Source organism: Colletes gigas, unplaced genomic scaffold (genome assembly GCF_013123115.1).
Source record: "Colletes gigas isolate AHSC1104 unplaced genomic scaffold, ASM1312311v1 Colletes_gigas_Sc00004, whole genome shotgun sequence".
Classification (NCBI taxonomy): Eukaryota; Metazoa; Arthropoda; class Insecta; order Hymenoptera; family Colletidae; genus Colletes; species Colletes gigas.
Genome location: NW_025106633.1, coordinates 1,125,959 through 1,149,057, shown reverse-complemented (window position 1 = coordinate 1,149,057; position 23,099 = coordinate 1,125,959). Strand labels below are relative to the sequence as shown.

Genomic DNA, 23,099 nt, shown 5'->3' with positions numbered 1-23,099 from the left:
ATTATATAAGAATTCTCTAAGAATATAGAGCGTAACTTGACTGTTTTTCCGCATGTATGTACAAACATAAGCGTAAATCGTTCAAATTTCGTGACAATTTTTAATCCATGACAAAATTGATAGATCTGTATTTGTAGGAGTACAAAAAGTATTACGATGAATTATTTACATAATGTGTGATAATTTTGCGGGAGCGTTTACAAAATGCCGAGCGCTATTAAAAATAACGCAAAACAATTTATTGGTCATCACTGTTATGCTAATATCAATTACAGATTACACGTTAAATAGCATACTTGAAGTACGTACAAATTCATTATATCATTATAATTATCACTGATCGTAACTTTTTACAACTATTGGAGGGATGATTACTGAATTAATTCGGGTTCCTCTAAAACCACAACCATCTTGAAAATACAACTTAATACCAACTTTTCCAAAGTATCAATCACAAACTTGGACGAAGGCTCGATCCGATTTCAATCTACGATATTAAGAGACCTCTACGGAATATGAAAAATGATAGCATGGAATAATTTATGTTCTACGATTAATTTATACAACTACGCTGCTATAATTTATTCGAATAAATACAACAAATACTTCTGAAGATTTATCTCTTGATTTAATTTGAATGCAAGAGGTGTATGATGATATTCCAGCAATACAATTAGCAACTGAAACACGATGATGAGTAATGACGATGAATGATAGATATCGAATCGATCGACTGCGGGTCTGATTCACTCGTATTCTTCATCATCGGGTCGGACTTGAGGGAATCTTCTCACAGGCTGGTGCTGTGGCTGCGGACGTCTATGTTGCAGGGGAATATTCACTTCCTCGGGGCTACGAAACACCTGATTCAACGGTAAACGAAATTGTGGAAGGCCTGTTGGTTGTGGACGAGCCGAGGGCGGAATGCTGTTCAATGTGGATGGCTGAGGGCTTGCATACACCTGTGCACAAATATTTGCACTCCTCATTCCAAAGAATACGTCTGTATTCTTAATTTTATGAAAGAACATTGTTGGTGCTGATAGAATACTTTTACCTGACGTTGATTATTTTATATTTTAAGCACAGTAATATAACTATCTCAAACTATTGTTAATTTTGTATCTAGATAAAATTCTCGAATAACGGATAAAAAATAAATAGCTTTTTATTGGAATTTGAGTCTCATCGTGATTTCTTTTTCTGCAGTTAACTCTATACTCTAAATTACGCTGACTAGAATCAATTTTGGCCGCTATCTACGACGAAATGCTACCCCTGTCGAATGGGGAAGGATCTATTGGCCATCGAGAAATCTTACCGGCGGCGTGGGACGACGAATGGGCACAGAGGAAGGGGTGATCTGATAGTCACCAACCTCACGTTCATCTGCGTGGATGTCCGCAGGGAAATATCTCTCGCTGTATCTCAAGGTCACATTTGGTTTAGTCTCCGCCTCGGCCAAATTCAGTGGTTTGTACAGGTATTCGTTAACGAAGTGATACTGGGAGCTCTTCTTGCAGTTTATGTCGCCGCTCGGTGGCATACAAATTAGGTGAACCTATCAAACAAATTGCACGTAAATCCCTTTTTTGTCTAAATGAGATTAGAGACTTTTATCAGCGCATACGTATATTGAAGATTGAGTATTTTAATTAGTCTCTCAAATTTTAGTTTTCATTTCAGTACTCGAGATAGAAAAGGTTAATGGTTTCTATGTTTAGAAAAGAGAAAGGTGTCCCGTGGAGCTAGACAACGCATACCGTTCCTCTATTTGTATCTTTTCAGCTGAGAAAAGGGGGCGTGGGTTGATTACCCCGGAAACCCACCGCGATACGCCGCTATCGAGGAAACCGATCGAGGCGATTTATGATTGGCCTTAGTTACCCGTTCGGAGAACGAGACCGGAAGTAGCCAGATGAAACCGTACATCAAAATACGCGAGAGGTGAAATTTACTTATCGATGGCTGTCCGAGGCACGGTTAATTGGCGCAAAACAAAGTTTATTCTCGCGAACTTTCACCGGCGCGCCTGAATTGTCCAGAAACGATTAGCATCGGGCTCGAAATTGTCTTTTCCGGTGATAATTGTCACAAATTATTTACATTTTACGATTCGTAAAATTTTCCCGCCGGATGGTCGCACAATGGAGAATATGTACGCGCACGAGGAATGCAGGAAATACGTTTCCAATAATATTATCACGATTGTTATACAACAAGAACTGAAATCGATACTGCTTTCGAGTCCTCTATAATTGTAACACGAAACAAGTATCACGTAACGCATTTTACGATTGTGGAACGCGTATCCATAATCGATTTTAAAGTACCCGTAGAGAACGTGGTACTTACTTGGTGGAACGTGAACCCTTCGGGGCAGATCCACGAGTGTTTGGCGTTATCCTGACAATAATGGAACACTTCGCAGTTTAGGTCTTCGTCGGCATAGTATCCGGTCTGTTTGTTCACGCAATCGAATTTACTTTGCGGTAAGAGAAGCGTCAGACGATCGGGCTCCTCCTTTTCTTCCAGCTCTTCGGCCTTCAACCACAGTGCAATGTCAATGACATCGTAGTTTCAATGACACCGACTCACGCGGGAAAGTGAAACGTTTACGCAAATGTTTTCGTTGCTCGATGGTATTCTTCAAGCCTTTCGCTCGTGGGCGTGTTAAATTTAGCGCATTGAGTTTCACGTGTTATAAAACAGTATGAAACGTTATTTCACATTTTAATACCCTTCGTACACGTGTCATTTCCAATACACATAGATTTTTAATTTATATTGTTACCGTGCCAATTATGTATTAAAAAATTTGTACCGATCGTGAGAAATTGCGAGCGAAAGGGTTAAAGGACAGCGTAACGAAATTGTTGGTAAAATCGATTCGACGATCCGTCGCAAAATACGTAATTTCTTTTTAAATCACCGAGCAAGAAGTAAAACGATTTGTCCCGTTCATGAAATCATTTCTTTCCCCTGGTCGTAATGGCCGGTGATTATGTAAGGCCTTTATTGTGCAAAGTCGCGAACAATGGATGCAAGGATTTCTTTGGTTGCTTTCACTTATCGTACGATACGAAGAACAACAATTTCGTCCGCACCTGTTACGGGCCCGTTCGAATTTTGCAAAAGGCAGAGTTAAACGATTAACAAGCCAATCGATAAATTACCTCAGGATTTTGTGGCTGTCCACCGCGAAGAATACCACGTGGAGGTCCGTTCACTCTGATACCCCCTTGCTCCAACGTCGGTTTACGATACAACTGCAAAAAAGAACATTCAGTAATTTAGATCGTTCAACGTGCAACTCGTATGCTCGATCCTCCATGTCGTAGAAGCGGCGAATACCATAGCCAGAAAATTCTTCTCCCAGGTGGGAAACCATTCATGGAAGTTCACGCACTTGTTACGCAGTTGCACGCGGCAAGAAAGTCACGTGAATCGGTACTTTGAAGTAACCGGTTATTTTTACGTAAACCCTTACGTAATATGTATCACGAATACGCAATATAATATGACGCAACTGCTTTCATTGCAGCTATTAATACTCGGAATTCGAGCGCTCCGAAAAGTAGCAAAACGAAAAGGAAAAATATAGTACAGTCGCTTATCGTCACGGTAAACGAATTTGGTTCTTTAACACCTTAATTGCTATAATTATAATCGCGGATTTGAAACAAAAATCTCATGCATCAGATATGTATAATTATTAGCTGGAATTAGCTTAATACTTCGCGGGCCCCAATGGGCCTTGATAACTGTTTTGCACCTGTTGGGCCTTGAGTGTACCGGTCCTTTAAAGGAAATCTAGTAAAAGTTCTCGATTCCACGCATGGTCGATCACTGTTTTAAATCTTTTAGGATTTTTTCTGCAATTTACAACTCTTTTTAATTAAAATCCGAGCTATTTTTGTTTTTCAGTCATGATAGAGATTGGTACCTTTACCACCACGGAAATGATATTAACTGAGATTGTATTTAACTAACACTAGCTTAACATTCGTTGAAAATTTAATTAATAAGCTCCTGTCAAAGCCACAAGTGAACTTGTTTACATAGAATCTGTATCTTTATATGAATAACTCTTTCTGGTTTTGTTTCTTCCAGTCGAAGTTATACAATTACTCTGGCTCGTGATGTACGCTTTCTTCGTATTAGCCTAGACGATATGATGATAGGAGTATCGAGGATACCGTAGAAATAATACGAGTTGCTTACAGGTTGTTGATTAGGGTTTCTGAATGCAGGCGTTGGCGTGGGTGTCACGATGTTGTCCTCGTAGCTGTTATCGCGGAAACCTTGACCCGCGGATGCATAGAGCGGTCCTAGGCTGGACGATTTGCCAGGATAGGAGACTCTGCCGTCCAAATCATAAGCGCTCTGTGCTGTAGCAGACACAGCCAGTGCCGTCAGACACAGCCAATACATCCTGCAATACAATGCTATTTTTTTACTGCCTGAAATTACGTGCTCGATGCACTTTCTGCACACGATACGCAGACGAAATAACAGAGATTTCTACGTAGACACGTGCTGGAGAAAGCGACCTTGTCTATCGATATCTTCCATAAAAGTGAAGAACAAAACTGAAGTCTATATTTTATAAATGCTCGTATCTTAAAATACTAATAGAGAGACGTATGTACGACGTTGAAAATTGATCATGATTTGTGTTTCGAATTCTCATATGCGCAACAGACTGTGGATCTCCTCGAAACGGAAAGTTACGATACTTTGCGAGATTGATGGTAATCGCTGCTCGTCTTAGGATCGATGGATCTTTTCGATTATCCCGCGAACGTATCGCGTACGATCGGTTACGTCTGATTTTCATCGGAGATGCATAGCAGATTTACGACCGACGCTTTCCCTCGTTCGTTTCATCTTGCATCTCCGTGCAATCATTCACTTTTTATTCGGTGTTAATTCCAACGATCGTTCAACGTCACGTTTTATTCGCACGTAAACGACGCGCGAACGTCAGACAGAATACGTCTCGATTTACAGAGTAATTTTAAATCGTAATCGCGTTTAATACGATAATAAATACGATGGAGTGATGATAATGGAATTTGACATTTCGAATCCCCCACCTCGAGAAACTATAATTAGAAATAGGAAAATACACTTTAGATAATTAATAAAAAAAATAAAATTCAGATAATAAATATTTTTTATCGATGGTGGGGGATTTAAATCCGCGTAGCTCTCCCTTTATATTTACCACTAACAATAAGTCGCAATTTCAATGTAAATCAAAAGATTTTAGTACGCCATTGAACGTGACAGTTAAACAGTTGTACGCGTCGCCACGGTTTCACCGTTAAAAAAAACCTTGGAAGAAAGTAATCGGGGAACGCAAAGAGAGACGTAAGTAATCCTTTAGAAAAGTGATACTTGATTTTCAGGGAATCCACTTGCAGCTGTTGCGTGCAAGTGTGCAGTACGCATGCACGTTTAATGCCGATGACCTAGAATATTCGCGAGAAAGAGGGCCACGGAGAAATGTGGTGAAACAGCACAATCGTACTCCGAGTCGAGCGAGGCTGTACACTCTCTCTCGTCCACCGTCTGTCGTAAAATTCCCCTAACATTTTCAGACACGACTTCTTATTTTTAAACGCCCCCCAGAAATTTCGAAGCACTTCTCGATCGTTAAAACTTTTCTCCTGCTTTGTTTTATTTTGTTTGAGATACGAATATACTCTATCGTAATAAAGGCTAATAATTTACTGTTTACGGGAATAACATTTTATCCAGCAATGTGTTTATAAGGGAACATATCAAAGTGTCAATCGCCGACTTGGATGAGTTTTGTATTTCTCTATGACGAATTAGACTGTAGATTGGTAAAAAATTCGTTTAAATAATATATTGAAAAATTGCACTTTTTTACCAATTCGTCATAAAGAATATAAAATTCATGCATTTACACGTTTTCTATATTTCCAATAGTTTGTGAGATATTCAAGTTGGGGATTTCACTCGTCCAAGATGGACGACGGCAGATAAAAAAATTACAGATCAAATATTCTTGATTTGATCAAAATAGCGATTGGCAGTTTGGTGTGTTCCCTTGTTAGCAGGTAAATAACTCAACGACGACAGGCGGATCTAATGCAAAGAGGTAAATCTATCTCCTCCGCAATAAACGTGCTAACGTGTCGAATAAAGCGATTGATGAAGCCCGCCTCCTATCGCTTTCGGCTCAGAGATCAGACCAATTTACACCATCGTAATCTAAACGGCAAATTGATCGAAGAGAAGTAAAATTGCTCTATCCGCGTGCACGATTAAGTGAAATTCCATTTTTATCCGCGTAACGAGACGTTTGGTATTTGCAACTGGTTTGATCCGTTCGACCGTAACCATAGAAAACGAAATATGCATTTAAATTTAACAACCTGCGGGCCGGTTTCCATTCGTTGAAATAATTGACTGATTACTGCACTATACCCGGGTGCATAACTACAATACCATAATGATAAATATTTTTCAAACCAGAGTAAACTAATTTTTTCTGTTATTTTCTAAGCTCAGTTTACACAGATAAATAGGAAGATAGTTTAACTATTGTTTACAATTTTACAGTGTTACTTCTGTCCCGTTTAGGAATTAATCCCTCTGTACGACTTATTGTTAAACTTGAAACACGCGTGTTCGTACTTGTTTCATCGACGCCGGCCGATGGAAAGCACCTCCGCTTTCTAAGTGCGTAAAACACGAACAGCGGTTTCACGATCCGTTGAGGACATCTCATTCGTAACGGCTATGATGTATCGCGAGAGATCCGGCGCTTTCGATAAATTTGAAAGGCTCGACTTACGGGAACGGGCCTCCCGACGTTTGTACAGCGCAGATCTCTCGTTGATAAAAAGAAACTTCTGTTGAGCGTGACAAACGCGAAAAAAGAGTAAAAGCGAAGCCCCGGCGTCGACGTGACAAAGCGATCGGCGAATAACTGGCAAATAGCAGATCCGTTGTGCGCGAATAAAACTTCAACCTCCCGTCGATACGAAGAAAGTATATTTTTTGACTCGTCGCTTTCACTTCGGTGTGTGTTCTCGCAAAGGGGGGTTTCCAAGTGTATCGTTAGCTCTCGAACGAAATTTTGCACAACGATGGTACTCGAACCGCTCAAACTATGCGTACGTTTCTTGCATACTTTTTGTAATCTGGAACTTACGTAATTTCTGTAATACCTGGATTAATAACGTAAGATCTTTAAATGATACTTATCCCGTCTCGAAACTGGAGAGAGAATAAAGAGAACAAGGGGGGCCGGGGAACCGGGGAATCCCCTTCGAGGCCGGTGAAGCGTGAAAGACGACATTTAAAAAAACAATACGAGATCCCGGCGACGATTCGTACGAAAGACAATGCTTTTTTTCTTATTCGCTCTCGCTCACAGTCCTTTTATTCGGCGAAAGATAAAGGCGACTCCGAGACTCGACGATATCGCCGCGTATAAATATCTTGCCGGTGTCGAATTTCGCCTCGACTGCGCAAAAGTAAATTATTCGCATTCCGTTCAGACACTTTACGCAACCCGTTTGTTGGATCTCGCGGGTCATCGCGTAATTTTAGTCGCCGCTTTCCCGATTAACCTGTTCGTTCAAAGAACAAAATGGTTAACGATTTGCGCCGGCAGGGCGCCGGAAAAATGCGGTTACCGGTCTTAATGAGGAGCTTGTCTTTACTTAGACCGCGGGCACAGCGAACCGGCCGATCGTCTCGAAGGTGGTGGCAAGTCTCGATCGGTAGCCCCGAGTGAAAGTGAGAGGGTCCTGCGTACAAAAATGGCACTGTACGAGAAAAATGAGAGCGTATCTGTATCGGGTGTTGCGAATTGAGTTATGACGTTGGCGCATGCAGATCGAGAAACAATATCGTCCAAGGTTCGCGTCTAGAAAGGACACGGCGCGTCTGGTTCGACACCAAGGATCCCTCGGAAACTCGATCCACTCCCGAACACTTTTATTCTTTTTTCCATTTTTTTTTTTTCTCCACGCGTCGATATTCTGTTCAGGTTTCACCGGTATCTTTGACCGAGGAAAATCGTGGAAACTTTCTCCACGAACGTGGCGAACGATCGACTCTCAGAAGTTCTCTATTTAACTTAAAATTATTTTCAAAGTAAACGATTGGTTTCGATCATAAGGGGGTAACATGTAGGTTACATGTCTATTGTAATACCCATTTCAAGGGTATAATGCATGTGTTTTGTAATACCTTCTTAGGTAACGAGTCACGAGGACGTTTGTGAAGCTTCTAGAAAAGATGTGAACAGGAGTAAGACGATACCGTAGGTTACTATTTTAGAAACTTTATGAAATCGGATAAGCAAAGGGTTTGTTCTAGTTATTTGTTACAATTCACGCGAGTTTTGACAATTGTGGAAGAGACTCCCCACGTTGCTGTAAACAGTGTCTTTTTTACAAGCTGTAATTTGTTACTAGCGTGCGAGAAGAGAATCATGTGTCCTTCTTTCGATTAAGTTTGCGATCGTCGCGGTTGGAAGCTGATCCGGAGGGGTTTCTCGAGGCGTAGCGCAAAGAAAGCAATTGCATAATGAAAAAAGAGATAGTTGCCTGGTAACTACAAACGAGGGGAACGCGGCTGTATAATATAATCAACGGAGGGCGCACGTAACTGGTCGGCCGGTTGGACATGCTCTTAAGGAAATCTGGAGCATGCTTTATAGCTGTGGCGACATTTTTCAATCCGGTAGACCAAAGACTGCGGTATTCCAGCGTATTAACCTTTTACTCGCGCGTGTCGAACTGTTATCGATCGCACTTTCCGGAATTTTAACTATCCGAAATATTCGTAGATTCTCGTGGAACTTTGTATTCGATCACTTCCACCGCGCTATTTTCCCATTTTAATGCACCGTTCGATCAGTCTCTCCTTCTCTACGAAAGAATATGAAAATGTTAGTTTATCAAATTTAAAAATATTCTCAAAAATAGCTTAAATATTTCTCTTTGCGCCGTACCGTGTTTTTCACTTACAAACATACATAAACACTGCTTATGTTAATTGCATGCAATTTGAAATTGAAGATAAAATTGAGAGGACCTAGACAAAAGTTAATTTTTTAAGAATATACGTAAATGTAGTTAACATCACTTATGTTGCTAGTCTTACGTTGAGTCTGATTCGAGTCTCAATTAAGTGCATACAAGTTAACAAACTGTTATTTTATGAACTATTTCAACAGGCAAAAATAATTGACAATTAATATAATATATTAAAATAATATTTTAATTTGTCTGAATTTAATTCACCTAGCCTAGCCGAGAATTTTCTGAACGTGAACAGTTTAGAATGCCAATTTTCTTTCACCTATAATGAATCCTATCGAAGATTCGGGAGTCCCAATTAAATTAAAAATGCCAAAAATGGCACGATTTACGAAACGCCCGCAGCAAATAAATTACTTGGTAAAATAGTTTCGTGTACATCGACATATCCAGCGGTGGAAAAATGTTTCGTAAATTCCTCGTTGCAGTTCCTGATCGCCCTCGCACAACCGGTTCCTTTTCCCGCTTCTAAGGCACGTGCCATAATCTCTGCTCCACCATGCATAACGACGCTAATCTAGCGGATTTTTCATCGAGTTTCCCTCGATCCGCGTACGCCTATATCGCGCGCATTGGTATGCCGATCTGCTACGCCGAGTATCGATTTCTGACGGCCGCGCGTTCGAAAACAAAATGGACACCAACGTTACACAAAGGGCAAAAAGGTAAAAAATAATGATCGAACCTCCGCGGGAAGCACTTGCACTGTCGTCGTCACTGATCTCGCGTTATTTCTCGAGCTCCCCCTTTTCATCCTCCTCCCCCCGCCTCCTCCCATAAATTTTCGAAAACGTACTTTTTCACCCCCCACTTACCTGTCGACGACGAAGGTAGAGGAGCAACGGCACGATGAACGGATTGACAACACGCGAGCTTTATCTTAGCCGGCCGCGGTCCTTCATTCTCTTATATAGCGTGTCTCGCTGAAAGTTACCTCCACTAGGTAATACCTGGGTCCGCTTTAGGGTAGTGGGAGACGGCGGTGGATACGTAATGCGAAACAAGGTGTTCCCCCGAAAACTCTGACCCATGAACAGTGGATCTCTTACACTCCTCGACCCCTTGACCACGCGATTTTGTACATCTGAAAATGTATTAATAAAATCTAATTCATAAACATTCATTTTCGATCGATTTTAAATTTTTATTCATTATTCGTGAACAAAATTCGACTCTGCCTGACGTACGATTGCAAGACATTTTTCAATATTAATTTTTGGGGTACTTCGATGCTTCTCAGAAAACAAAACGCATTCTTGCGGCTTATTTAACATTATCCCGTGTTATGATACAGGCAGGTGTACATTTTTACAGCATCGTCGTCGAGAAATCACCTGGATCGTTTGCTTTGCACTGATTTGAATACTTCTGTTTTTTATCAAATTCGAATGTGTTGCTTTTCATAACTCGAGCTGCAAGATTAATTCGTTTCAATGCACGCTACGGATATATTCACTACATGCCTGTATTTAGTAATTCGCCGCTTCGAAACCGACCTTTCAAACGTTAATTATATGACACAAATGTGTATTATACCTGATAATTGATACGATTACGTACCTTTTCCTCGACCTCGTAAAACTCGTTTAAACGTTCCGTCCTCTCGACCACCTGAAACAATTAACTGGATTTATTTACTGGTACATATGTATTTATCCCTCAATGTACATCTGTTTTTGTGTTACTTCTTTCCCTCATTAATTTGTACTCCCAATGTAAGTACCCAGTTACTAACACCGGATGTTTCTTTTAATTTGAATAAAAAGATCAGTGTTTTCAACAGTAGCGGCAGAAGAATTTCAGATTCCATATTTGGAAGTTACAGAACGCGTAAATATTATCGTTTGAACTGCACGTATCTCGGTGTTTGGATACTTTTTTCGGTAACTGTGCGTTCGAAAGTGATTCGATGTAACACGGCCAATAAGCAACATCTGGAAAGTAAGAGCACCCAAGGTGCGATTCGTGAACTGAATGAAATGTGCTTTTACAAATCGTATCGTTTGTCTGATACCCATAATCGCGGTCATCGGTACTACGTAATCTAGTATGACGAATACAATTACAGCATGACGATCGAGGTCTCGAATCCGAGATTATAAAATATAAAATATCTAGTAAAATATTACAATCTCGATCATAGACATATTTTTATATGCAGAACGATGAGAAGAATCGATTTATGGCTGATCCTCAGTGGATAGTCCAACGACTCTTGTAAGTACTTAACACTAGATTTACGGGCATTGATCGCCGATTATTGATACCTTTCATGTTGACGATTCCTTAAAATACGATTTTTCTTTTAATTAGAATATGTATTCATGCCATTGCATCAAACAAATTCAACAAAAATAATATTTACGCGTTCTGCAATTTTAAATATGGAATCTGAGATCCGTCAAATTGACTGCTTCCGTAAATCTAGTGTTAAAAACGAGTTACCGTGTAGTATGGTTTTTTGGAGTCATTGGCCCTGAATTTTTTCTAAATGAAGACGACGTGACTGTGACTGATAGTGGTAAGCGTTACCGTTCGATGATTTCATCTTCTCTTTGGCGTGGCGCATGCTGAAACTATCGCTCTATTGAGATCGAAGTTCATTGATAAGATTATATCGAGAAATGTAGCTGTCAACCGGCTGCTAATCTCTTACGACTTGGCGCCATTAGACTTCTTCTCGCGGCGCCATATTGAATCTCTTGTTAGTTCCAACAAACCCACAAACGAGATGCAGCTTGATTTACATGCCTGAAACATTTAAAATTGAGTATTATTGAGAATCCATTTGGAGTGAAGACTTAGGTATTTTTGATTAAAAGTCTTCGCGCTAATGCCTTGCGACTTGACGCCATTAGACTTCTTCTCGCGGCGCCATATTAAATCTCTTGTTCCAACAAACCCACAAACGAGATGCAGCTTGATTTACATGCCTGAAACATTGAAAATTGAGTATTATTGAGAATCCATTTGGCGTGAAGACTTAGGTATTTTTGATTAAAAGTCTCCTCGCGGTGTCTTAGAGAAGGTGTCGAAGAAATCGAAGGAACGCGTCCGGCTTCGCGGTAAAAATTCGAAGCAAATGTTCATCGACGCGCGTTGAAATTAACGTCACGTTCGATGAATGCAAATAGAGGCCCAGCAACGTCGAAATACAACGACCTACTACCGAAAGGAAATTTTCGTGCGACGACCGGTAGAAAGCAACTTCAACCCGATTTCGTTCGAATCCCAATTGGAATGAAACGTACTTTGCGGAAATACGCCGGTGCGAAGGCCTGCGCGCGCAAAAGTAAAAAGTATCGAAAGGCCGCGGCTATCGATGATGTAAGAATTTCATTCGAGCGTGCAATGAATTCGATGCTTTTTTTTTATCCCCCTCAAGTTTCATTAAAGTTCCATTAATCACGAGAAACTACGTAACTAATTGTCACCGACTACGCGTTGCTAATTCCGTAATTAAATATTGCCCCTCCATTCTGAATAATCAGATCAGTTTTTATATTCGAAGGTCAACACGTTACAGGTTCTATAACCGTAATTGTTTCATTCTATAATCGCTGAGAACTTTAACTTAAACCGATACAGTTCGACTTTTAGATTCTTTGTAATAGCTAATCGGAGTAGACGTTCTTCATAGCAACTTCGACCAGAATTTTTATAGTGTGTTCGGTTAGCCCTCGGAAAAATTTTAATGGGAAATTCTAGAGGCTAAAATAAGACGAAAATCAAGGATACTAATTTGTCGATTGAGGCATCGTTAAAAAGTTATAAAAACATTTCCGGTCAGAAATTATATTTTCGGTAAAGAATTTTTTTCTCGAAAATGCGTAGAAATTCGAGGGTATGTGTATTGACCAGAAATGATTGTAATTGACCCCTGCAATCAAAAATAATTTTTCTAGAACGATTTGAAATTTTTTTTTTCGGTCGAAAAATTTCACCTCTTCACAAATTTTTTTCTCGAAAGTGAGTTGGATTTCGAGGATATGCCTATTGACCAAAAATGATTGTAATTGACCCCCGCAACCAAAAATAATTTTTTTAGAACGATTTGAAATTTTTTAATTTCACTGAAAAATTTCACCTACTCGAATTTTTTCTCTCGAAACTCCGTAAGAATTCGAGGGTATGTCTATTGACCAAAAATGATTGTAATTGATCCCCGCAACCAAAAATAATTTTTCCAGAACGATTTGAAATTCTTTTTTCGGTCGAAAAATTTCACATCTTCTCGAATTTTTTTCTAGAAAGTGTGTAGGATTTCAGGGGTATGTGTATTGACCAAAAATGATTGTATTTGACTTTTGCAACCAAAAATAATTTTTCCAGAATGATTTGAAATTTTTTAATTTAATTTTTTAATAACTTTTTAACAAAGCCTTAGTGAAGAAATTGATGTTCTTGATTTTAGTCTTATTTTGGCCTCTAGAATTTCACCCTCTAGAACACCCTGTATAACAGTTTGAAACGATTATTTTCAGAATCTTTCCAAGCCCTACTTCCAAGACAATATGAACTTACGAAATGTAATGTATGTACGAATCACAGAGTGGAGTCCAGCAGATCTCACGCAGATTTCATAAATTCACTATACCAATTCCTCAAGCATATCGAGGCTAACGCGCCTTCTACTCGATCGTTAAACACCATGAGTATTTTTCTAGTGCCACCACGGAGGTAAAGTTAATCAGTTCAGGTTAACAAGAACACGTAATCAGAGGATTACATCAATTACATCAATTACAATTACGAATACAGGTTTTGCACTGTAAATTAACCCTTTCACAGATTAAATTTACCCTGTGAGTTGCACGGGAAGTGAAGTAATATAATATAATTTTGTTTATGAGTTTGTAAAGATGAATACGATAGTAATAAAATGAGAAATTTACGATTACAATCGTGCAACAATTCAATCAGACACCTTAACCCGTCCAAGGATTAAATATGGAAAAATGGCCCGCGAGATATCTCGTTTGCGGTTGCGAAGCAATTGATCTTGTCTCGGTGGATCTTACTGCCCCTTCGTACGCACATAAACGCAGACTTTAATTGCTTTTCACCTAAATCACGCGTTGCACACTGTTCCATTGAAACGTCGAAAGTAGGTTGGTGTATTCTCACTTAATTTAATTACCTTTCACAGAAGATTCATGGCTGAATTTCATTTCATCAAATTATTTTTCTCACCGTTAGATGATCGTATTGAATTTTATCTAAAATCGAGCGAACTGTCTGAAAACCGATCTCTGTATCGAACAAAAATAATGCCTCGATGACGAAACTTTCTACCAGTTGATAAATCGGGTCGAATAGATAATAAAATCGAAATTCACGATCACGAAGAAAAATTCTCGTCTCTTTTTCTCGATCGCGGTATCAATTAGTCGTTTATAGTGGCATGAATCACTCGAATGAGTTATTAGAGATTAGCTAGGATCATTAATCGCGTGTTAAAGTTTTTTGAAAATAGTAAAAGCTGCAATATTTTATAATATACTATAATATTATTAATTTATACACTTTCTAAAATTGTTGAAATTAATAAAAAAAATTTACACTATTTTCATTCGTGTTATATTAAATTTTGTTTTTTTTTTTTGTTTCTAAAGAATTCAATTATTTCTATAAACATTTATATATGATTATAGCGAAAGTGTAAAAAAGTTGTACAAATTTATAAGTGGTACACTTTCTTAGTTTATAACAAATGTAGAAGAAACTTGTAAAAATTTGTGAGAATATTTAAATTAATGGAGTTTTTATTTACAACAAAAGTAGAAGTAATTTAGATGTCAATCGTTAGTGGTTGTTGCTGATTAACGATTATCCGTTTCAATAGAAGCAGTCGTTATTTTAATTGTATTTTGCCTAACATTGATTGGAACAGATCCCGTTGGACTTTCATTTTCGCAAAGACGCCTAACGAAGGTCATATTGTTTTCACTTGACGGAAATCGAGAAGCGATTCCTTTCAATTGATGCGATCGACAAGATCGAATATCACTCTCGCTTTCTTCGCGATTCCTTTCCACTCAAACGTCGTATCAAGATCTTTCTATCCTTATTAACTCTTCCGTCCACCATCTTTTTTATTTTAAGGGGCCATTCTAACTTGTAGTCACGAAAAATACGTGTCTTTGTAATTTTTTTTTGTGGACTATTAAAGAGCGATTAATTCCGGGTTTTGTAGATACATTTCTTATATATTTAGCTATATTTACGAATTTTTGCAACGCATAATATCAATTGATTACGCTATTTTTGTTGACCAACAAACAACAGTTTTTACGAACCACGCGCGTATGTGATATCTTGCGAACAATTTATCCGAAATCCAAAAAGCAAAGATATTTTTAATATAGATGAATGTGGTTATAGCATGAACTAGGATCTTGTAAAAAAACAAAAAATGGCAAAATGGCAGCTATTTTACGAAAAATACTGAATATTTTCATATAGCGTACAATTTATTTTTCGTTGTATTTTAACACTATTTCTACCAAAAATGTGACACCTATTCAAATTTTAATCTTATCCCCTTCACGTACCCCCACCTCCTTCCCCTCCAAGAAATACCGTGTGACTCACCGGGAAACTATTTTACTTTCATTAAGAATATTAGAGATATACAATTATTCCTTATGAATGACAAAACTGATTTCTTTAAGATTCAAGAGCCACCAACTTTGTACGAATTTGCAGTGAAATATGAAACCATCAAAAAATTAGATTCCCCAGAAGAATTTTTCGCCGTCATTTAAACATCTTCAAGAGTTCTATGCGCTGAGCAGTGAATGCAATTTTTCAAAAACTGCCCGTCGAGTGAAACTAGCTCTATCGAAGCGTGTGTGCTTTGTTTGGCGTTATTGCTAGGTCCCAATATGTGCTCCAAACCCTCTAGTGTGTTCGTACCTCGGAAAACCGACCTCGCAGAAGAGAATTAAATTCTTTCAGGCCACGAACCGGTTTCTGCTAACTGCAAATGAATTTAGACCATGAAGTCGAAGCACGAAATATGTTACCAGTTTAAACCCGATGCGTGTATTGCCAGTTAGGATAACAAAGTAACGTACACTTCGCGATATATTATTTATTATCCCCCCCTAATAATCGATTACCACTTTTTCCAAAGAAATTTGATGGCCAGTTTTAAACATGAAAAGGTATGGTTTTAAACCAAAATTATTATTGTTATATTTCAGTGTCATTTGGTAATTTTGAAAATTATCGACACGATTGAATGCAATTCTCGATTATGCATTGCAGATCGTTATTTCGAAAACGAAAAATCAACCAAACGGGTCGCGAATCGAACAAGTCTGACATAACTTATGAGAACACAATTTATGGACGAAAAGATTAATTTCTTTTATATCTCGAATAACACAAAATACGTAGTCAGTCACGAAAGTCTTCGTACACCCCCTAAAATAGTAATTTTAAAGAAAATAAGCACCAATTTCGTATAATATTATATTTATTTATTATTAATTTAACTACATACAAATTTATTGTTTTTTTTTGTACGAATATTTTATACGGTTAAAAACCGAAATATGTCACAAAATTGTCCGTACACTAAAATACGAAGGTACGAACAATTTTGTGTCATGCATATTTCGCTTTTTCCTCATTGCATAAAATATTCTTAAAAAATAATACATTTTTATATAGGTTAATTAATAATATTGTACATATTAATAAATAAACATAATATTATACGAAATTGTATTTTTCTTCAAAATGACCATTTTAGAGGGTGCGCGAAGACTTTCGTGACTGACTGTATGCACGCATTGCGATACAGTGTTCGATAGACGTTCAATATGCGTCCTGATGCGACGCAGTATACATCACGAATTACCGTATCCGCCGTATATCGAAGCTAGACGACGATCGTGTTTCAGTCGATTGATAATCTCTTTTGAACTGTGAAGCACGCGTTGACAAATATTGATCATAATTTTTAGAATACAAGATAGTTGAAATGGCATTAACGAAGATATTTCACTTGATTCTACTACATTTTTAGCTGACGGTTCTTCTTCTTTGTAATTTACAAAGTTCTATACAAAGTCGAGGGATAATCAAAGAAATTTATGCTATGCGTGTAGGATATGCGGTCGACCGATCGACGATACCAAAAATTGCTATCGCGATTCCGTATTCCACGAGAAATGCTGTTTGAATGCTCCCATTGAAATGCATGTACGGCTGGTATTCATCATACGCGTATCGCGGTACAAGTATTCTCGTGTGAAAGGGCTCTTATAGCACTGCAGTAATTGCACGTCGAACAAACGCTTTGGTATAATTTACCTTGTATCGTGTAACGCATCTTTCGCGTTGGTCCGTCTGAAAAATTGATGTTATCATTTTAGAGGTGTTTGTCCCGACATAGATATTCGGTTGCTCCGGACGTGCAAACGCGTAAGAAATACTTTAAACGTACTTTCACCGACAGTCAAACCCACGAGAGAAAGTGTGTTCGCCCTCTATCACGCCCCTGTAGTATGCAAATGAACAGTTAAAAAGGGAAATAAGAAAATCACGATCAAACGGAGGATGAATGCCTGTCCAATTATTAAAGTCGATTACCTCATCGCTTCTTGGTAATTTAAAGATGCGTATCCACTTGTTGGATACCCTCGTATCGTTTCCACGACGTGTTACGACCAGAATTGTGCAAATTTTAGATCCATTCGTGCACTAAGATTCGTTTACGTTTCATTCGTAGATTAGAACCCATTAATGGACTTCTTAAACCGATATCTTGACATCAAAACGGTAAAAACTAATTCATGAATTATTCTAAAATGTTTACGTCATTCGAGAATAAAATTTACGAGCAAACAATGTCGACGGTTATTTCTTTTCCTCGTTCTTCATCCGCCATGATGAAAAAGCGATTAAAACACTGTAATTGAATAACAAATAAAATTTCATCCATTATTCGTTATTCGAATAAGAATTTATTCGTGTAGTGTCCATAGTGTGATTTACGTGTTAGTACACTAACGAATTAAGGTTATGCGGTTAACCTCTAGTTTAAATTTCAAACGTCGAACACATAGAAATGTGTCTACGGTATGATAAGATAGCTGAAACCAGAGAAGTTTCCGGTCTTCGACGGAAAGTGGAATGATACATACATACTTTAGAAATAACAATTCAATACACACGGTTGGATCTTTTCTTTATAACCGTATTTACCTTTTGAGACATTTTAAGATGTTTTCCAGCGATTTTGCAATCGTTCGAAGAAAGTCCCCTTTCCCCCAAGAAAGTTAGTTCTTTCTTTTTTTTTTGTTAAAAATGTTGCGATATCGAACTGGTTTTGTTCGAATAAGTACATTCTCCTGGTATGATGTATATGCCTTGCACGCATTGGAATAGTTCTGTAGGTCTAATGCAATAACATGCTTCGAGAAGTGTAATAATCTTTGCAAAGACTTCAAGGACAATCGTGGCTATTACTTTCTCAGCCACGAAGTAAGAATATACGTAAAGAAAATAATCGAAATTAATCTTAATTATAGTTTAAACGCTTCGTTTACCGTTCCTCTTCGACGTTGTTACTTCGATTGCGATATCTCAGATCGAAAATCGAATTTTGTTCGATATATCAGTAGCCATGAAATGTCCGTTTCGTTGCATAATTTTAAGATGCAAAATTTCAATGTGAGACTGAATCGGCTTCACGTATCGAATGGAAAACGTAAGTTTCTTTTAATGACAATGTAAATATTATGCAATCGAATGCAAAAACTATTCTTGACGAAACTTACTTCTGAGAAAAAGAAATATCTAATTAGTGTGACTCAAAGCGTGAAATTGTACCGAAATTAACATTAATCTACCGTTTAACTTATTAAAGATAAATTACGTTTTCTCTTACAAACACATGCACACTTGTATGCGTGTACAAAAGGCGATACATATTGCATAATGCATGCATACCTAAACTCAAATAAAATACTTGCAATGAAGTGGTTAGGAAAACCAGTACGGTATCCATTTTCTAGTGTTAGATATATTCGAGTATCTGTAGATACGTGTTTATGTAGCAGAATCGCGAGTTTCATTGGCGTTTCCTGGTTTTAAACTGGTATTACTTTCCATACAACTAGTATTACTTATATTCACTTGTATTCAAATTCAAATTCAAAATTAAAGCTGGCAATGAACGCTGGTACCGAATTATCGAAAATTTTTATAAAACTGAAACGAAGGGGGATCGAAGGATATAGGAAATATATAAAGATTAGTTTTGATATTATAAATATGTACATCTTGAGTATTATAAGTACAATATATGATTCATCTGTTATGACAGTGTATACATATATTTCTACCTAGATTTAATCACGATTTTACATTATCTTTCCGTTATTCATAAAAATATTTTTAGTAAAATAAAAAACATCAGTCATTTTTTTTCAGTCCACGCTTTCAAATCATCATCGATCCACGATGTGCAGAAAGTAACTATTGGAAACAATAGATGAATGCTTTTTACAATTTCGATTATAGTACGTACCATCTATCAACCATCGACAATGTCACGCGTAATAATAAATTTGCTCGCAATAGCAACGATCAGACAAAATTCGTCATCTTTCTGTACATTTTATTTATAAGACAATAACATTGAAGTGATTTTTATAGCGTTCGTATTATCACTATGTACGACATTATAAAAAGCAAACATAGCATCTTGGATTTTGTTATAACTACCTAGGATAACAAAATGCACAAGTTCTACATTCGAACGGACAGTAGTCGAAACCTATATTGTCGTTTGTTTGACGCATCACTTGAGACTAGAAAATATTCTATTTAAATAATTTAAGAATACATGTATATTATAAGATTTAGGCAGTGTATCAAAACAGATACGTTATAATATTATCTAGACGCGTGATGATTCCGTAATTTCAAATACATTAACAATATGTAGCAACATTATACACGTTTAATCGGACGTCAACTTTGGTCACGTGGTCTCGGACACTTTACGGGATCGAATTGTTTTTTTATGTTTCACTGGTTCTGTCGCGCTATCGTTATCGGACATCGAGGAATCCCTCAAAGTTTTCCTCCCGCGGCCCACGTTTTTCTCCTCGTTTTCCGACCCGATGGATTCCCTGTTCGACTTTCGCCTTTGACGTTGAGGAATCTGACTTTGAACCTCCATCGCCTCGCGAAGAAACTTTCGTTTCGCTTCCCAAAACATTTCTTGCCTTTGTGCTATTTCCGGATACCTATTTGAAAACGTGCGATAAATTTCGATAGATCCCCTCTCGTTTCATTAGACAAAAACATTATTGCCGTACCTTTCGATAAATTCTTTGGTAGGCGGAATTATCAATTGCCAACCCTTTTTAGGTTTCCGTATCGCTAAGTTTGTAAATATTTCTTTGATTTCGTCGGCGGGTAATTTAACAACCGTCGAGATCGTTTTTCTGTCTAGGAATTCGTGTTCCGTGAACGACAACAACTAAAATTACGTTTTCGATTAGCTGGCTTTCTGTTTAAATGGAAATTGTATCGAGCACACGACACTTACAATATAATCCCTAGCCCTGCACATTAGTTCTGCAGGGATGCCGTTATGCGATGAAATACTGTCTTTTGGATACACCAGTTCGCTACTTACAACCCAATTTCCCTGTACTAAAACTGCCACTTGCTGTAAATATTTTAAAATAGCTGCCGTTTCTTGATCCGACGACAAAATTGACCGTAACTGTATAAAGGATATAACTTTGGCTGCAAAAATTTTGTCAGTGTTAGTACATCATTTCGAAATGAATATACATGATAGTTAAAATCACTAACCATCTTTCATAAGTATTTTAATTTGATCAAGGAGAGGTAATGTTCTAATATAATTAAGGGACGTTGTAGCGTTAGAAACAGCCGTTTTTAAATTGTCCTCTTTCTCTCTTGGTACTAGTAATTCTAAATATTGCTGAGTCGATAAATTCAACGTATTTACAGTTTCATCTATAGTAGAACAAAACATATCCAAACGTGTAAGCTAAAAATACACACATATATATATTTTTATAATAAATATCGGCAACAATTATCTTTATATCAATGATGAAACTAACTAACAAAAATATTAACCTCTGCTTGCGTACTATTTGCTGGAATATAGTTTGTATGAATCCATCTTTCTTCCAAGCTTTTCTGCGCATGATGCTGGAAAGATTTCTCCTGCATCTTTTTTATAAACTCTGGTTTCTGTCTAGCAAAAGTAACATTAACTTGTTTTGGTCCTTCTTCGTCCTCTTCAAAATCTATATATTAAACATGACTGTAAATAATTTTAATTAAATTGTATTGCACAATTTATACAGATGCTACCATCGCCTGTATTTTTGGCTTCGTCTCTTAAACGTTGGTCGCTCTTATCAAGGTAATTAAATTGCGAACGCATTTGAACGATTCCTCTTAACGGCGTTAAATGTAATTCTCCGTCTTGGAAAATACCAACCGCATAATTGGAACAGTTTGGCAGTGCTCTGGATGATTGTAACACAGTTTTATCCATGAAATTGCTGAAATGTAAAATCTATTGTGAGCAACACAAACGAAACAAATCGTTCGCTACTATGACAAATGATATATATTTAAGTACCTGTTGAATGCTTTGTTACTGTCATCTTGATTACCTTTTGAATCTCCATCTGCGCTAATTGCAATTTGCTCACCTTTACTTTGATCATAATTAACACTGTGCGTATCTATCGCCACTTCTATGAGAACTTCTTGATTTCTCGGTTTTATAGAGGTTTTTAAGAAGGTTGAATTATCGTAACCTTCATGAGCAGGCCTGACCGGATATTGAAAAATAAAAAGTTTATCCGCTAGTGTTTTCGAAAGAAATACTGGAATCTAAAAACAAAATTCAAGCTCTTTACTTCCGTTTATATTAAACAACAAGTATAATTCTATTTAAGAAAAACATACGATCGGGATCATAATTAATTCACGAGGATTGTTTAAAAATGAGAATTCAATTTATGGAAGTAAATAACCTGCGAATATAAAGTATAAATTTATTTGAATGCCACGGAGGTAACTACTTATTCCCTGTCGTTGCAAAATTAAAAATATACATTAGGTCTGGAGAAAATGTACATTATTAATGATTGAAATGCATAACCTAAAACTGCCACGTTTTGTAAACGATGTAAACAGTCGGAAAAAAATGATAATAATCGGCTTGCTAACCTCTTTAACCACTGGATCATTTTCATTTTCCATTGCATCAGCGTTAGACATTTAAACAATATTTATTTACCGTTTATCTTTCAAAATTACCCACGTATGTTTCGATGCGAACTCATGGAGACACACACTGGATCTTTCTCCATGTTTTAGAATCAGATAATCAAGATAAAATGGTAGTAGACGTAGTATCTTTATTTACTATATTGTTCAATTTATAACGCGTTTGTCAGCATCGGTGCTGACTGTTATCGACCGCGTGTTTGAATTATTTTTCCCAGATAAGTAAACAAATGCAGAAATAAACGTGGAAAAAATTCTATGACAGGATTTGATTTGTCATCGATGATGATGGACCGTTCGAATCTCGGCTTTAAAATGTTTCGAAGCTTTTAAGCCAGAAGATTTGAATCGTTTCGAATATAATTCGAAGCTTACAATTTTTAAAAGTCTTGAAAGGCTTGAATTGATTCGAATTTGTTAGAGATATAATGCTTTTCTTCCTATATCTGTGTATATGTATGTAAGAGAAGTGGATGTGTGGTGCCATCTAGGAAGCTCATAAAAGCGTTGGAACAGAGGAAAGGGGAACCCCGGTTTTTGAAGTTGTTTGTGAGAACGCATGGCAGAGAGTAAAAGTGTTAAAATAAAAAGTATACTGTATAAAGTAGCCTATAATATTAAAACTAAATACAATATAAAGTTCAAAGGGTGTCCCATGACTTTTCTGCCAAACGCCACGAACTCAACCTAGAGATC

General features: G+C 37.4%; 2 protein-coding genes across 4 annotated transcripts; both read right to left on the bottom strand.

The window, feature by feature from the left end:
• Positions 1 to 249: 249 nt before the first annotated feature.
• Positions 250 to 10,115, bottom strand: LOC122405277. 3 transcript variants are annotated; one of them, XM_043409901.1, is made up of 6 exons: positions 9,908 to 10,115; positions 4,225 to 4,435; positions 3,177 to 3,269; positions 2,356 to 2,544; positions 1,379 to 1,561; positions 250 to 962 (listed from the first exon to the last, which is right to left on the bottom strand). In XM_043409901.1, exons 2-6 carry the CDS (start codon positions 4,432 to 4,434, stop codon positions 747 to 749), a joined length of 891 nt encoding a protein of 296 aa, XP_043265836.1. In that variant the 5' UTR covers position 4,435; positions 9,908 to 10,115; the 3' UTR covers positions 250 to 746. The 3 variants fall into 3 exon arrangements, with proteins under 3 accessions (XP_043265836.1, XP_043265835.1, XP_043265834.1); XM_043409900.1 differs by having other exon boundaries at positions 1,322 to 1,561; positions 9,908 to 10,111; XM_043409899.1 differs by lacking the exon at positions 9,908 to 10,115 and having other exon boundaries at positions 1,322 to 1,561; positions 4,225 to 4,448.
• A 9,380-nt stretch (positions 10,116 to 19,495) lies between these two features.
• Positions 19,496 to 22,705, bottom strand: LOC122405264 (DNA-directed RNA polymerase III subunit RPC5). Its single transcript, XM_043409866.1, has 8 exons — positions 22,344 to 22,705; positions 21,748 to 22,004; positions 21,474 to 21,667; positions 21,234 to 21,406; positions 20,940 to 21,141; positions 20,668 to 20,870; positions 20,435 to 20,598; positions 19,496 to 20,362 (listed from the first exon to the last, which is right to left on the bottom strand). The coding sequence occupies exons 1-8, from the start codon at positions 22,392 to 22,394 to the stop codon at positions 20,095 to 20,097; spliced, it is 1,512 nt and encodes a 503-aa protein (XP_043265801.1). The 5' UTR covers positions 22,395 to 22,705; the 3' UTR covers positions 19,496 to 20,094.
• Positions 22,706 to 23,099: the final 394 nt, after the last annotated feature.

What these genes read in the sequence shown, in the direction of transcription:
- LOC122405277 (XM_043409900.1), bottom strand. Translation starts at nt 4,434, where the DNA reads ATGTATTGGCTGTGTCTGACGGCACTGGCTGTGTCTGCTACAGCACAG. An exon ending in GAAACCCTAATCAACAACCT is followed by an intron (nt 3,270 to 4,224) that starts GTAAGCAACTCG and finishes TCTTTTTTGCAG; the next exon opens with TTGTATCGTAAACCGACGTT. An exon ending in TTCGTCGTCCCACGCCGCCG is followed by an intron (nt 963 to 1,321) that starts GTAAGATTTCTC and finishes ATTTGTGCACAG; the next exon opens with GTGTATGCAAGCCCTCAGCC.
- LOC122405264 (XM_043409866.1), bottom strand. Translation starts at nt 22,394, where the DNA reads ATGTCTAACGCTGATGCAATGGAAAATGAAAATGATCCAGTGGTTAAA. An exon ending in ATGATCCAGTGGTTAAAGAG is followed by an intron (nt 22,005 to 22,343) that starts GTTAGCAAGCCG and finishes TTTTGTTTTTAG; the next exon opens with ATTCCAGTATTTCTTTCGAA. An exon ending in AGCCAAAAATACAGGCGATG is followed by an intron (nt 21,407 to 21,473) that starts GTAGCATCTGTA and finishes TTTAATATATAG; the next exon opens with ATTTTGAAGAGGACGAAGAA.